At 45.0% G+C, this 15,055-nt stretch overlaps 1 protein-coding gene across 5 annotated transcripts in view; it reads left to right on the forward strand.

The window, feature by feature from the left end:
- Positions 1 to 15,055, forward strand: part of AJAP1 (adherens junctions associated protein 1) — a 122,296-nt gene that overhangs the window by 41,609 nt on the left and 65,632 nt on the right. For all 5 annotated transcript variants that reach the window (XR_013841605.1, XR_013841606.1, XM_079987154.1 and 2 more), the window contains exon 2: positions 8,812 to 9,548. Coding sequence is in view for 3 of the 5 variants with exons in the window: in XM_079987154.1 (XP_079843280.1) it covers positions 8,812 to 9,548 (737 nt within the window). In the remaining 2 variants the exon portion in view is untranslated. The remainder of the gene's footprint in view (positions 1 to 8,811; positions 9,549 to 15,055) is intronic.

The following is a 15,055-nucleotide window of genomic DNA, read 5'->3' on the forward strand; positions in this document are numbered from 1 at the left end:
GGGATGGAGAAATTGGGCTTTGAAAAGCTTTTCTCTCTCTCTTATCATGCTAGAACTAAGGGTGATACAATGAAGCTGAACGTTTGGAGATTAAGGACAGGTAAAAGAAAGTATAGAAACATAGAACTGTAGAGCTGGAATCTCTAGTCATCTAGTTCAACCTCCAGCAATGCAGGAATCTCACTAAAGCCTCCATGACAGATGGCCCTTCAACTTCTGCTTAAAAACATCCAGTGAATGAGACTCCACCACCTACAAGGGAGAACATTCCACTGCTGAACAGCTCTTCACATCGGAAAGTTCCTCCTGATGTTTAGTGTTTCTTGTAATTTGAAACCACTGGTTTGGGCCCTACCATCCATAGCAGGAGAAAACAAGTTTCCTCCCATGTGAAAGCCATTCAGGTATTTGAAGATGGCTATCATATATGCGCTTAGTCTCCTCTTTTCTAGGCTAAACATACCCAACCATTCCTCATGGTTGGTTTGCAGAACCTTGACCATCCTAGTCACCCTCCTCTGCACACGTTCCAGCTTGCCAACATCCTTCTTAAATTATGGCACCCAGAATTGGACACAGGATGCTGGACTAGATGGGCCATTGGCCTGACCCATCATGCTTTTCTTAGGTTCTTCTGGATGGGTCTTGCAGGGTTTACTTGGAACTCTCACAAATGGTAGATCCTTTCCAGTTTGAGGAGAAGCACACCCTTCCATCCTTACTCTAGACCATCACCCATGATAAGGTATGGCTGTTGAAATTGCAGTAGCCCGTGCATAGCGGAATGATGAGGAGTACGTGCCACATACTCTATATTACTTTATTTACACTTCAAAGCTGGTAGATTACAGAAAAACATCTTGCCTCTGCCGGAGCAGAGAAAGCATCCTCTCTCCTCTGAAGCACAGAGAGAAAAACAGTGTGAACAGTGAAAAACAGGAAACCAGTGTACATCACATCCAGTCTCCTTTCCCGTGAGAAACTCCAACAGCACAGACTGTGGAATGTAAACACCTGTCTCGTGACAAGCACTTCGCTGCACAGTGAAGAGAGCAGAAACCAACAATGGCCAGTGGCCAGCTTATTATAGCCTTTCCAGGTTGTCCAAAGCAATTCTACTGACATGAAGTAGAAATGAGTTTCCTCCTTCAAAACACCATATCAAGGTTGCTCACTCATCTCCATTAACATCACAGTTTATGGTCCCCTTGTCAGGCAAGGGAGAATGAATCTCAACGATGGACCTAGCCAAGCAAATTGCCCAAAGCCTCCCTATTTCCTGGTAAGGCAGAATTTGGGTTGGGAAGGATTGAAGCCCCCACAGTTATCTGTTGCAGAGGATCTCATGTGACACACAAACCCGTGTGTGTGTGTGTGTGTGTGTGTGTGTGTGAACACACAAGAGAGAGAAAGATGGTGTGTGTTGACAGGATGTCTTCCCGAATAAAATAGCTATGTGTGGGAGTTTTCTGGTTGTCTAGGCAACACACCACTAAACTATTTGGAGACAGCGATAGGAAATCTTTAGTTCCCAATGAGCTGATTTCGCCAGCCACCTCAAGGAAAGGATGTCCTTTCCCCTTGACTGAGATGGCCACTGATATCCAACGGACCCTCACAAATAGAGAGTGAGCCTTAGTTCACGCACTTACGAGGGAAGCATCAGAGCAAGGCAGAGGCTTCCGGAATTTTCCTCACTCAAATTTCTCCTTGGAATTTGTTTTTGAAAATGGGTGCATTTGGCACTCTCTGATGCCTTCAAAGAAACATAGAATCATAGAATTGTAGGCTTGGAAGGAAGCCCAAAGGATCATCTAGCCCAACCCTCTGCAATGCAGAAATCACAACTGACAGTGGCCCTCCAAACTCTGCTTACAAACTTCCAATGAATGAGAGTCCACCACCTTCTGAAGTAGTCCATTCCACTGTCAAACAGCTTTTACCCTCAGAAAGTTCTTCCTGATATTTAGTCAGAATCTCCTTTCTTGCCATTCGAATCCATTGGTTTGGGTCTCTGTTGTTTAAATGTCTGGATTTTGTATAGAACATTGTGGGTGGGTGGTTTGCACATTTCTGTCATTCTCCAGGTCTGGCATCAAGGGTTCAACATTGATGGGCATTGGTCATTGTACCCACCATTAATGAGACCACTACCAACTCCTCCTCTCCACTGGCCCCACTGCTGGACATCCTTGCTGCCTCTGTTGTATATGCAAATGAGCCAGGACTGGAGTAAGGAAGCAGATCAGCTCCTTCCTTGCCTTTGAGCAAGCAGGCAGGGCATATGTAGGAAAGAGTGAGTGAAGGGTCAGGAATGAGGAAGAGGTGAGCCCATAGGAGGCAATTTAGGGCAATTTGCCCCCTCCCTTACAAAAAACTACTCCTGCAGCCTGCAGTGCATTCTTTACCTTCTACACTATCAATGGCACCAGTGAATTGCTCTTGCATTGCTATTTGACTGCATGCATAACTACATCAAGATTCCTTGTCTGTGGTGCTTTGCCCATGCACCAGCAAAAGCTTCTCGACAAGAATTTTAATGCAGCCGTGCAGTCACATTGATAGGGTTGCATTGACTGTTAGTTGTGCTCAGAGTAGACCCATGGAAATGAATGGCCCGAGGCTAGTCATGCCCATTAATTCCAAAGGGTTTACTCGGAGAAGGATTAGCACTGGATATGATCTGCATTGTTTGTGTGTGGGATGAAGATGAACATGAATGAACAGAGCCCAATGCTACCTGTTAATTTTGGATGTGGGTTTGCAAACTCCCATTAAACATGCATTCAGGGTCATGGGAAAAAGAAATGTATGTAGGCTTCCTTCCTTTTCTCTGCTCTCCTCTCCTCTCTGCCAGACCTCCCCACTCTTTTGACAGCCTTGGATCTTGCATGGACCTGACCTGACCTGACCTGGTGCAAACCAGCTTGTATATAGGAGGGGAAACCTAGACTAAACATAGTTATTATGAATTTCATTTACAAGCATGCATTTTAATGCGAAATGTGCATTTTTATAAGCATTTTGGTCCATTGTTTGAGCTGAAAGCTGCGTTTCAAAATTTGGAGGAGTGCAATAAATAGAAGGGATCCCTGCATTCCGATATGTGTATTAGTCCAGGAGGTGTGATTGGGGTTGTTCCATGCAAAACTGTGGACGAACAAAGTCTTAGAGCCTCCCCAGCTACCCCATAACCCTCAACCAAAATGTAAGTTGCTGCTCAGTTGTAAAAGGAATTGCTTACGTAGTGTGGACAGGATACAGACTGCCCAGTCTGCAGACACAGAGGTTAAAACACCATGAGGGTTGAAAGAATGAAGTTATATACTTGGGGCTGTGGTGATTGTGAGCTTGGAGATGGATGCCCTGTCAGGCAACCCTGTGCCCTGGCTGTCTTCCTCTCCTGCAAGGAGAAATTTCAAATCACATTAACAGTGTTAGCCGGGGCTCAAGTCTGAGTCTGACGGGCCGTTATAAATGACAGCAAGGCTCGGCATTTTTATTAAGGAAGAGCCTTGCTTTAATGCTCTCTCTGGAAACTTGCACTCTTGACTTACCCGCAGCAATGCCTGGGATTTTCCTTGCAGATCTGCAGGAGAGGAGAATGATTCCCTCTTTTGTCTTTCAATTATTGTTTCCCAGACACCATAAAAGGGGTGGCAAAGGCAGTGGGGGGACTCATTGGGCCCATTTGGAGGTGTGTGTGTGTGTGTGTGTGTGTGTGTGTGTGAGAGAGAGAGAGAGAGAGAGAGAGAGAGAGAGTTCCAAAGCAACCCCTGACACCTCTATCAAGGCCATTTAACCAAATGAACCATCTCTGCCTCTAAAAAAAGAAGCATTCTTCCTAGCGATACCTAAGGACAGTAGCTGCAATACTGCCCGTTGGCTATCATCAGTGGTGGTGCTGAAGAGACAATAGTTCCCTCCTCTGCAGAGCATGCCAGAATTTATGGCTTGAGATTGTTATCACCTTGAAGTGCTCCCTGCCATCACTGAACCAAATAGGGTTCAGTTGCAGGACTGGGCGAATGTTGGGTGGGTGCCCCAGCAAAGTGCTCTTTTTGGGGCAACATGATAGAAGTTAATAAAACTATGCAAGGCATAGGGAAAGTGGATAAAGGAAAGTTTTTCTTCCTCCCCCACAGCTGGTATATAACTCATTTCCAACAGCTGGTATTCAGAAGCATTGCTGCCTGTAACTCTGAATAAAGAGCATAACCGCTGTAACTGGTAGCCATTGATAGTCTTCTCCTCCAAGCCTCTTTTAAATCCATGCAAGTTGGTGGCCACCACTGCCTCCTGGGGGATTGAGTTCCCTAGCTTAACTATGTGGAATGTGAAACACAAGAGCAGTCAAGTACAACATTCCTAGAGTGAACATGTTTACACATGGGGAGGAATGTTTGTCTAGTCAGCAGGTAACTAGAAGTGGGTGTGGCCTCACCTGTGCAGGTAACAACGAAAGCACAGGGCAGGGCAGCCATCTCTCTCTTTCTCCACATGCATCAAAGAAGCAACAACTGCTTGGCCAAAGATGCCCTCTTGGCTTCCAGCCAAGAGAGGACAAAGGGACTGTTTTCTTATGGAATAGTTTCCAAGTATATGTTACTTTTCTAAGCTAAGTTTGCCTTCTGGGATCCGATTGTGAACAGAATGCATGAGTAAACTGTTTTTTATACATTTGTAGAAGACTGTGTCGTGTTTTATCTTTTATGAAGGAATAAGGGGAAAATCCCAGAACAGTTATTATAGAGGCTTTAGCGAGCCTGAGCAAACGCATCCGCTGCAAGTTTAAGAAGGGGGAATGTTACTCTGCTAAATTGTAGAACTTGTTAACACAAGTTGGAAAAGGATATAATCAGACAATATATCCTCTCCTGCATTCCTGAACATCCCCACAAACTATGTGTCATGTTAAGAAATACTTTCTTTTTCTTTTTCTTTTTATCTGTACTGTCAGGGACTGGGCAGAGGAGGAATAGTGGAGACCGCCTCCCCAATCTGACCCTTCCTGAGAAGAAGGAGACAGTTCAGAATTACAAAGGGGTTTGAGGGAGGTTACAGCTGAGGGGCAGTTGAGGGAGGTGACTGGGAAATAATGGGAGAGGAGGAAGAAGCAGCACCAGGGGAGAGACAGCTGCTAGACTCAGTGGCTTTAGAAAGCATTCCAGACCCCCCTTCTCTCCCAGAACACGGCGGGCCTTGAAAGTAGGAGAGCAAAGAGCTCAAAGGCAAAAGGCCCTTTCCAGCACTGGTAGTGATGACTCATGAGGAAGTGAGAGAGATGGAGGGGGTGGGGTTTCACTCGGAGCAACACCATTACTCCAAGAGGCTGCATTTCTAAGCCTCTCTCTGTGAATACTGAATAAAAAGCACTGGTAAGAACTTTCCTTGTCTCATCCATTCCTAGCAACCTACTGTGGGGGGTTTGGGTCCTCTGACATGTTCTGAATCTCCCAACATTAAGTTGCACAGGATGTCCACAAGTTCTAATGTTACGACTGAGGGCGAAAATAGGAAAAATATTTCTCTATCCACTTTCTTGATGCCATGTATCATTTTATAAACCTCTATCATGTGACCTCTTACACACCTTTTTTTCTAAACTAAAAAGTCCTGAACTTTTCCTCATAGGGAATTCACTCCACCCCCTTGATAATTTTGGGTTGCCTTTTTTCTGAACCTTTTCCAACTCTATACAGTGGTATCTCTGGTTACGAACTTAATTTGTTCTGGAGGTCCGTTCTTAACCTGAAACCATTCTTAACTTAAGGTACCACTTTAGCTAATGGGGCCTCCCGCTGCCACGCAATTTCTGTTCTCATCCTGAGGTAAAGTGTTTAACCCGAGGTACTACTTCTGGGTTAGCGGATTCTGTAACCTGAAGTGTTTGTAACCTGAGGTGTTTGTAACCCGAGGTACCACTGTAATATCCTTTTTTGAGGTAAGCCAACAAGAACTGCACACAGTATTCCAACTGTGGCTGCACCATAGAATTGTATAACAGTATTATGATACTGGCAGTTCTAGGTTCAGTCCCTTTCCTATAGACCACTAGCATGAGAATCACAGCTGGGGGAAATGCAGTTGTGCTCACATCCTGCTTCTGGTCTTCCCATTGGGGCATCTGGTTGGGCACTGGGAGAATAGGATGCTGCAGTGGATGGGTTGCTTCTTCTTGCATTCTCATGTTCATACTTCTGCAGAGAGACTAGTTGGATCTTGTTGACCTTTCACTGCCCAGCAGATGTGGCCAAGACTGGCTGAGTTTCCAGTATAGGATTTTGCAGTCTCACAGAGCTGTGTCAGGCCCTTGAGGACCCAGAGCCATTCTGAACAGTTTGCGTGATCATGCCAGATCTGATTGTGCATCATGCCCAGTCAGCAAGACATAATGCAGCCATTCTGTCCCTTCTCTCTTCCATCTTTATTTCATTTCATTAAAAAAGTAAGTTTTATAGCCTACTGGATGTGCTGGATGGAAGGAAAAATACAAGGGCTTATCTCAGGGCTGCTAAATTGCAATCCTGGGCAGTGAGTCAACCTGGTTATTGCTGAGAGGAACAATGGAAGGGATTGATGGCTATTAGATGTAAATCGAACCTCTGCATTGAAGGGCAGTATATCTCTGAGCAGTAAATGCTGTGGGCCCACAAAGCAAGGCTGGTTGTGGGTGGCGATGGCAAAGTGACTTTCCCTGCCTTAACTTCCCATAGTCCAGTGTTTTTCAGAAGAAAAGAAGAGCCCTTGCTGGACCATCTAGTCCAGTATCCTGTTCTCACAGTGGCCAACCAGATGCCTGTGGGAAGTCTACAAGCAGGGCCTGAGGACAAAGAGCATTGTCAACTCCTGTGGCTTCCAGGGTAATGGGAAGCAGGGTTAGATTCACCGATATTCAGATTTTGTCCAAATATCCAATTCTGAATGTGGCATTTGAAAACTGCAAAATGCTTGTGCATGTCATCCATCAATGCTACTGCGTGTCAACTGTCAAATAGCAAATATGGAATTCATTAGGGGCTACCACCCCTTCTCATAGTGCTTGCCAACCTTGCCTACCCACCACCAGCCCACCAACCCCCTTGCCAACCACCTCTCTCTTTACACCCAAATCTCAAATCCCCTCACAACTCCTTCAGGCACTCCCCCATATCCCATCACAGCTACTCTGTGTACCTCCATCCCTGCTCTAATTAAACCTCAGCTGTTGTTTAAAACCCAGTTTTATATCCTGACTTCTCCTTTGCTCCCCCACCACACCTTGGCCATGCAACTCCCAAGACTGTGATGAAGCACTACAAATCCTCCATCAGAGGCTGCCCTCTGAATTCATACAAATCCAGGATGACAGCCTGATGACAGTCATATATATATATATATATATATATATATATATGTATGTATTGGTACCTCAGGTTACGAACTTAATTCGTTCCAGAAGTCTGTTCTTAACCCAAAACCGTTCTTACCGTTCTTAACCTAAGGTACCATTTTAGCTAATGGGGCCTCCTGCTGCCGCCGCACTGCTGCCGCACGATTTCTGTTCTCATCCTGAGGTAAAGTTCTTAACCTTAGGTACTACTTACGGGTTAGCGGAGTTTGTAACCCGAAGTGTTTGTTTTTTGTTTTTTTATAAATATTTTTATTGAGCTCTTTTTCATATGACCAAAAACAAACAAACAAACAAACAAAAAAAAAAAACGAATACAAGGAAAAAAAAAAAATGACAAGAAATAACAAACAAAGGTATCATATAGCAAAGTTACAAAACCACCAACACATACAACCATACAGAAAAGAGAATATATATATATATATACACATACACACACACACACACACACACACACACACACACACACACATATATATATATATATATACACCCACCCATCCCAAAACAGTGATTGACTTCCCTTCAAAACGGCTTGAGTTATACTCCCATGTTATTTTCCTGCGGGGTATTTTTATTACCTTGTTTACACCTCTCAAACTTTATATATCGCCAACTGTGATTTTAACGTTACCTAGATTTGCTTCCATGTATATAAAGAATTTACTCCAATCGTTAATAAATTTTACATTTTTCTGATGCCTGATCTTCTGTGTCATCCTTGCTAGCTCTATATACTCAAATAACTTAGATTGCCAGTCTCTAATGGTTGGAATATTAGGGGTTTTCCGAAGTGTTTGTAATCTGAAGTGTTTGTAACCCAAGGTACCTCTCTCTGTGTGTGTATATATATATATATATATATATATATATATATATATATATACACAGTATATATATATATATGAAGAAATGTCATCTGTTCAATATTGTGGGCATCAACTAGATATATTTTGGGAAAACATTTTGGCAAATGTGGGTTGGGAGACCTTTAAGGTGTCTGAGGAGGCGTTCCAGCTCTGGAAACAAAAGTGCTCATTAACCCAAAACGTTGAGCCAATTTGCACATTTGGGATAACAGTATGGTCCAGTCCTGCCTGGACTCCAGTCTTGCTGACTCAACCACATAAAATGTCACATTTAAAGGGCAACCTGTGTTGAAATCCAACAAATCTTTACCACCCAAAGGTTTGTGTGCCAGGGAAGAAATTTCAGAGCTAGCCCACTCTCTGATTTGTTAGCCACTCATGTGAGATAAGGTTTCAGAGACAAGCAGAACTGCCAAATCCATGAGCAACAGTCTGGAGAGTTTCAGTGCGTCATCCTGCAACACTCCCCTTGAATGAACTCTGTTGACTTTTCTGTTTGTTTCTTTCTTTGTTTGCTTCTTTCTAACACAGCTCTGTGTCTATCTGCAGGTCAGGTTATCCTGTACGAAGCCATGCTTGGATTTTAATAGCCATGTTCCGACTTGCCATGGATTTCACCTCTTGTGAATCTTTGGGCCACGGTCATAGGCCCTTGCAAAGACCGGGTCACCGTGACCGACATGGATTCTGGCATAGTCCTTTGTGGAGTCTTAGATCCGGGCAGCAGGCCAGGAGTTATGGGCTTCCGGGGAACCATGCTTTCCCCTATTTGGAACGGTCTAATGGACAGCTGGCCAGTACGTATCATTCCAAACGTCTACACAAAGCCACGGACCTCCTCTGGGAAAATGGGCACCCTGAGCACTTTGTGCCCGCCAGATCAGACCCTTCTCTGGCAGACGGGAGTACAGCATACCAGACTTACTTGAGGAGGAGGAAAAGGTACCTCCGGGCAATTGGCAAGCCCACTCCAGAGACCGAGGTGATTGTCTGGGGGTCCACAAGCCCTTTGGAAACCCTGGAGAGCTTCTCGGGAATTTATGGCAGTGCCACCACCATCTCTGTTTTGCGACACAAGACCACCACCATCTCCACCACCACCACCACCACGATCACCACCACAACTGCGGCTTCCACGACGGTTCAGCCAGAAGGACCTGGCCCCGGAATTGGCACACCCAAGAACAACCCCGGTGTGATTAGCACAATGGTACCACCTGCCACTTCTGATGGGAACAGAAAAGAGGTTGGTGCCCCTCCGCCCAAGATCCCAGGAGACACTTCAGGTATATTTATAGATTGTTTTTAGATCTGCATGTATTTGCTTGCACGTGTGCAAATGTTGCATTTCATTTCCAGTTGTTGACCCAAGCAGGAAAACAAACAAACACACTGGGTGTCTATTGTGATTGGGTGAAGGGGCATACTACGTAACAGAAATGCAACACACACATACCACTAATTCATAGAACATGATATCAGAGTGGTTCACAACAATTTCATATAAAAGCATGCAATAAAAGCCATATAAAAAAAGTTAAAATCTGGAATTAGGAAACTATTGTGGAAAGCTGTATTATCAATTGCCTGTATGCAGCCTGATAGAATAGAAAGGTTTTCAGCAAGTATTTAAAAGTTGGCACAGAAGGAGCTTTCTGAATCGTCTGTTCGCAAAGCATTACACCATATTGGGCCAATGGCACCAAAGGCTCGATTTCTTGTTGTTAGCATTGAGACTGAAATGGGACAGAATTAACTGCTTAGACCATCTGTGTAGTCCACCTGATCCTCATCACCCCTCTGCCATTTTGTAACCAATTATAGAAAACCCACAGTGTGGTTTCCTTAATGCCAAAATAATTTTCTTGAACACAGTTGCATGCTGGTAAGTTACTTAGGACTGTCCTATCATTAGGCAGTTGCCTCAGACGGCAGATACTGGGGGGTGGGGCAGGGGGCAGTGGTGGAGAGATGGTGGAAGAAAGGTGCCTATGTACCAGTTGACCAACCCCTGCTCCCTCTAAACTTCCTTGTTGACTTCCAGTGTGGTGGAGGATACCATAATGCTGGCAGTGTTGAAGGAAGATTCAGCTCCCAGTCTGGTCAGCTTTTGCACCTGAAGCAAAGGAGGCAACTCTCTAGCCTTTTGCTTCAAGCGGCAAAAAGACATAGTCTTTCCCCTGAGCCCCCTAATGATCTGGACATAAGAGCACAATAAGAGCCTGCTGGATCAGAACAATGGCCCATCTAGTACAGTGGCCACTCAGATACCTATGATGGGAAGCCTGCAAGCAGGATTCAAGCATAAGATCACTCTCCCCATCCTGTGGCTTCCAGAAACTGGTATTCAGAAGCATTACTGCCTCTGACGGTGGAGGCAGAGCATTGCCATCAAGGTTAGTAGCCCCTGATAGTCCTCTCCTCCATGAATTTGTCTACTCCCCTTTCTAAGCCATCCAGGTTGGTAGCCACCACTGCGTCTTGTGGCAGGGAGTTCCGTAGTTTAACTATGTGTTGTGTGAAGAAGGGTTTACTTTTGTCTGCCTTGGTTCTTTCAACATTTAGTTTCACTGGATGTCCACAAGTTCTAATGTCTTATGAGAGAAGGGGGGGAAACCCTACCCCTTTCTCCTTCCACTTTTTTCCACGCCATGCATGCATACTTTTATAAACTTCTATCATGGACCCCTTCTTGGGAGTAGTTTTCTAGTAAAGATACAAACGAACAAAAGGATTACAGTTGAAAACGGAATGAAATGAGTTTCAAGGAAAATGTTCAGCCACTGAGCAAACTGGAACTCCCTCCTTCCCTCCCTCTGATCCTTCATTTTTATGTGTGGTACTCACTGGGGGTTTAAAGGGGGTTTGTCTGTAAGCTCAGTAAATCCACACGTGGGAGCCCTGTAATCGAATCTAAGCACCATGCTCATTCCTCATAGCACAACGCACCAATTCCATTCGCTCAGCAGCTGGAAGTGGACTTTCCATTTATTGCAAATTATGTTTGCTATTACAGAAGTTTAGACTGGAAGGCCCTTTGCCACACATGAAGTAAATTAAATCGCAGAGAATGTTGGTTGTGACTCGTAGAGCCCAGAAAGATGCTTCTCTTTAATAAAAGGGAAAGAGAGGAATTGTTGGAATTTACAGTATAATCTATGCGCAGATTAATTTCTCTAATGGACCCATCTTCTAGGGAGAAATAGATATTAACTTATTCCTTTCCCTGAATACTGAACTAGGCATTAGAAGGAGTGTTTGGTAGGCTGCTGAAACGAAAAGGAAAAGCAGCAGTCTTGCATCTGCTCTTTAGCCAGTGCAGCGACCTCCAGATTTAGACTACAATTCCCAACAGGCCTAGCCAGCATAAGTTATGGATCAGAGACAATGGGAGCTGTACACCACAATATCAGAAGGTTGCTGTGTTGACTACTCATGGTGTGGCACTATCAACCTGGAGTGCTATGTCCAGTTCTGGGCACCACAGTCCAAAGGATATTGGGATAGCTCAGTCGGTAGAGCATGAGACTCTTAATCTCAAGGTTGTGGGTTCAAGCCTCACCTTGGGCAAAGAATCCTGCATTGCAAGGGGGTTGGCCTAGGTGACCCACATGGTCCCTTCCAACTCTACAATTCTATGATTCTATGACAAGCTGGAAGGTGTTCAGAGGAGGATGACTGGGTTGATCAAGAACGGCTATGAAGAACGGCTGAGGGAGTTGGGTATGCTCAGCTTGGAGGAAAGAAGACTGAGAGGTGATGTGATAGCCATCTTCAAATACTCAAAGGGCTGTCTGTCACAGCCTGTCCCAGATAAGGAAGGCACATGCTTGTTAGTTACCTCTATATTGGCAAGAGAAACACTGATAGCAGCTTCCTCCATGCTCCGGATAGGCATGCACACATGCACACATGCTTCTAGGTAAAGGTAAAGGGACCCCTGGCCATTAGGTTCAGTCACGAACGACTCTGGGGTTGCGGCGCTCATCTCGCTTTATTGGCCGAGGGAGCCGGTGTATAGCTTCTGGGTCATGTGGCCAGCATGACTAAGCCACTTCTGGCGAACCAAAGCAGTACACGGAAACGCCGTTTACCTTCCCGCCAGAGTGGTACCTATTTATCTACTTGCACTTTGACGTGCTTTCGGACTGCTAGGTTGGCAGGAGCAGGGACCGAGCAATGGGAGCTCACCTTGTCACGGGGATTCGAACCGCCGACCTTCTGATCGGCAAGTCCTAGGCTCTGTGGTTTAACCCACAGTGCCACCCGTGTCCCCATGCTTCTAGGCAGCTGTCCACAAATCTGGGCCCTTTGGAGCAGTTGCAGCAACAGAGAAAACCTTCCCTTTTGCCGGCTTATATACATTTCCCTGACAGGTCGCCCACCCACAAGCTGCAACTTCTGCATGGAAGGTGCCACTGCCCTTCCCACTTCAAGCCCCTCCTGGTTTTAGGAGATGCTGGGTGGGGGAGCTTTGTGGGGAGTCTACTGACCTGTCTTTTGGCTAAACAGCCTCTTCTTCTTCTGGCACACCTGGCACACCTTCCTCTCTCTCGGTCTGGCCTGACTCTCCCTCCCCTGACTCCTGCCTTGCAGGCAAAAACGTCACATGCCATAAATCACTGCTCTCTTCTTCTGGGTCAATCTGCTGGTCCTCTGCCTGCGCCACACACCCTTCAGAGCCTGCCACTCCCTGACGCCAACACATGGAAGATGGAGCAAGTTTATTTTCTGCTGCTCTGGAGGGTAGGACCCAAACCAATGGGTTCAAATGACAGGAAAAGGGATTCTGACTGAACACGAGGAAGAACTTTCTGATGGTGAGAGCCATTCAACAGTGGAACAGACTCCTTCAGGAAGTGGTGGCCTCTACCTCACTGGAGGTTTGCAAACAGAGGTTTGGATGGCCATCTATGAGGGCTTCTTTAGCTGTGATTTATGCATTGCTTGGGGTCAGACTAGATTGCCCTTGGGGGAACCTTCCAGAACCACAATTCTGTGATTCTACCATTCTATTATCCTAAATGCCTGCTGGCAACATGGTTAAGGATGCATCTGGAATTTATCCAAATTTATTTCTAGACTCGGGAACTCTAAAGTACATCATTTTGCTTGCCGCGTCTCCTGATAGCAGCCTTGTGGCTCCAAGGTGAATAATGTCTTGTTCCAGCTTGAGTCAGGCAGGAGGAGGTAGCAATCAATCTTTGGAATTTTATTCACTGGTTGGTTTTCATTTATGAATTGCTTCCTATGCGATTTAAGAAACAAAAACAGCAGAAATGAAAACCTACACAAAAGCACTTCATACATAAAAGCAATTAAAACAATTTCACATGTGGAAAAGCAATTCCATGGATGAAAACGATTTCAAATTTCATACAGACTGGGGTTTTTTATATTTTATATATTTTTTAAAACCCCCCAAATACCTCTCTACTTGAGAGCCTGGTTGAAAAAGGAACACTTTCAATCAGCACTGGAAAGACTACAAAGCCTGTCTGATAGCGGGAGAGGCGGAGAGAGAGAAAGACAGAGTTTTGGTGGTTAGGTGCTGCTACACATAATGCTTGATTCCAATATTATATGGATGGACTTTTGATGAGATTATATCTGTGCAGTGTTTGTTTGGGTAGTTAAGAAGAGCAAAGAACCAGTGTGGTGTAGATGGAATAAAAATGGGAGACCTGGGTTCAAATCCCTGTTGTGAAGATAACCCAGTAATCTTGAGCCAGCCAGTCACCACTTCTCAGCCTCAATGTTTCTCACCTATTCATTTAATCCACACAACAACCCTGTGAGGCAAGTTAGGCCGAGAGGCAGTGACTGGCCCAAGGTCACCCAGCTTCATGGCCAAGTGTAAAACTGAAGCTGGGTCTCTTGGGTCCTAGTCCAGTACTCTAACCACTACACCTCTCTCTCTCTCTCTCTCTCTCTCTCTCTCTCTCTCTCTTGCATCCTGCCTTAAAACTTCCATGCATTTTGCACATGCTTTTCTCCTGATGTGTTCATTTTTCATTATAGAATCCATTCCCGTAGGTTTATATTCCGTAATATACACCATTTCTTTGGGCACTACACATTGTTATATATACTTTTTAAGGAGGAGGACTGTGCAGAAGCGGGAGCTAACTCCTAACCCTAACTCTTGCCTTTGGCACCTGATATGTGTGTTTCGAGGACCCGCCCTGTCTTTGTGAATGTAATATGCTTCAATTGTTTTTAATTCTCAGTTTTAAATTGTCGTTCCTACCCTGCAACCTGCTGGTGACAGGTGGTAATAATCATAGCTGTCAATGTTTTCCTTTTTTTAAGGGAAATTCCCTTATTCCAAATAGGATTCCTCGCAAGAAAAGGAAAAAGTTGACAGCTATGGTAATAATAATTGCAGATATGAAGAGGTATGAATTTTGAAGAGTGCTGTGCATAGTTAAACTATGGAACTCACTGCTGTAGGGGGTTCATTTTTTTGTTGTTGTTCATATGGTGGCTCAGAAAATGCAAATCAGGTAGCTTTGCATTAAATTATGAAACAATTTCTATCTCATGCACTATCTGGCCCTTACCGGATAATCATCTTAGAGTGGTTTGCTACAAGAAGGCAAGGGGTCACAGACTGGGAGGTCCCCGCCTCCTATGCTATTTGTAGCTGAAACCTGGAGATTAGGTGAGGAGGGACAGAGGGGATGTATGCCCATTCACCCTTCATAGACATCTTGCTACCAATTCACTTACTGATTCAGTCGTTGCTCCTGCCCCAACACCCTCCGGGAGGTGCCTCCACTTCCGAGGATGT

This window comes from Podarcis cretensis (assembly GCF_951804945.1).
Source record: "Podarcis cretensis genome assembly, chromosome: 8".
Lineage (NCBI taxonomy): Eukaryota > Metazoa > Chordata > Lepidosauria > Squamata > Lacertidae > Podarcis > Podarcis cretensis.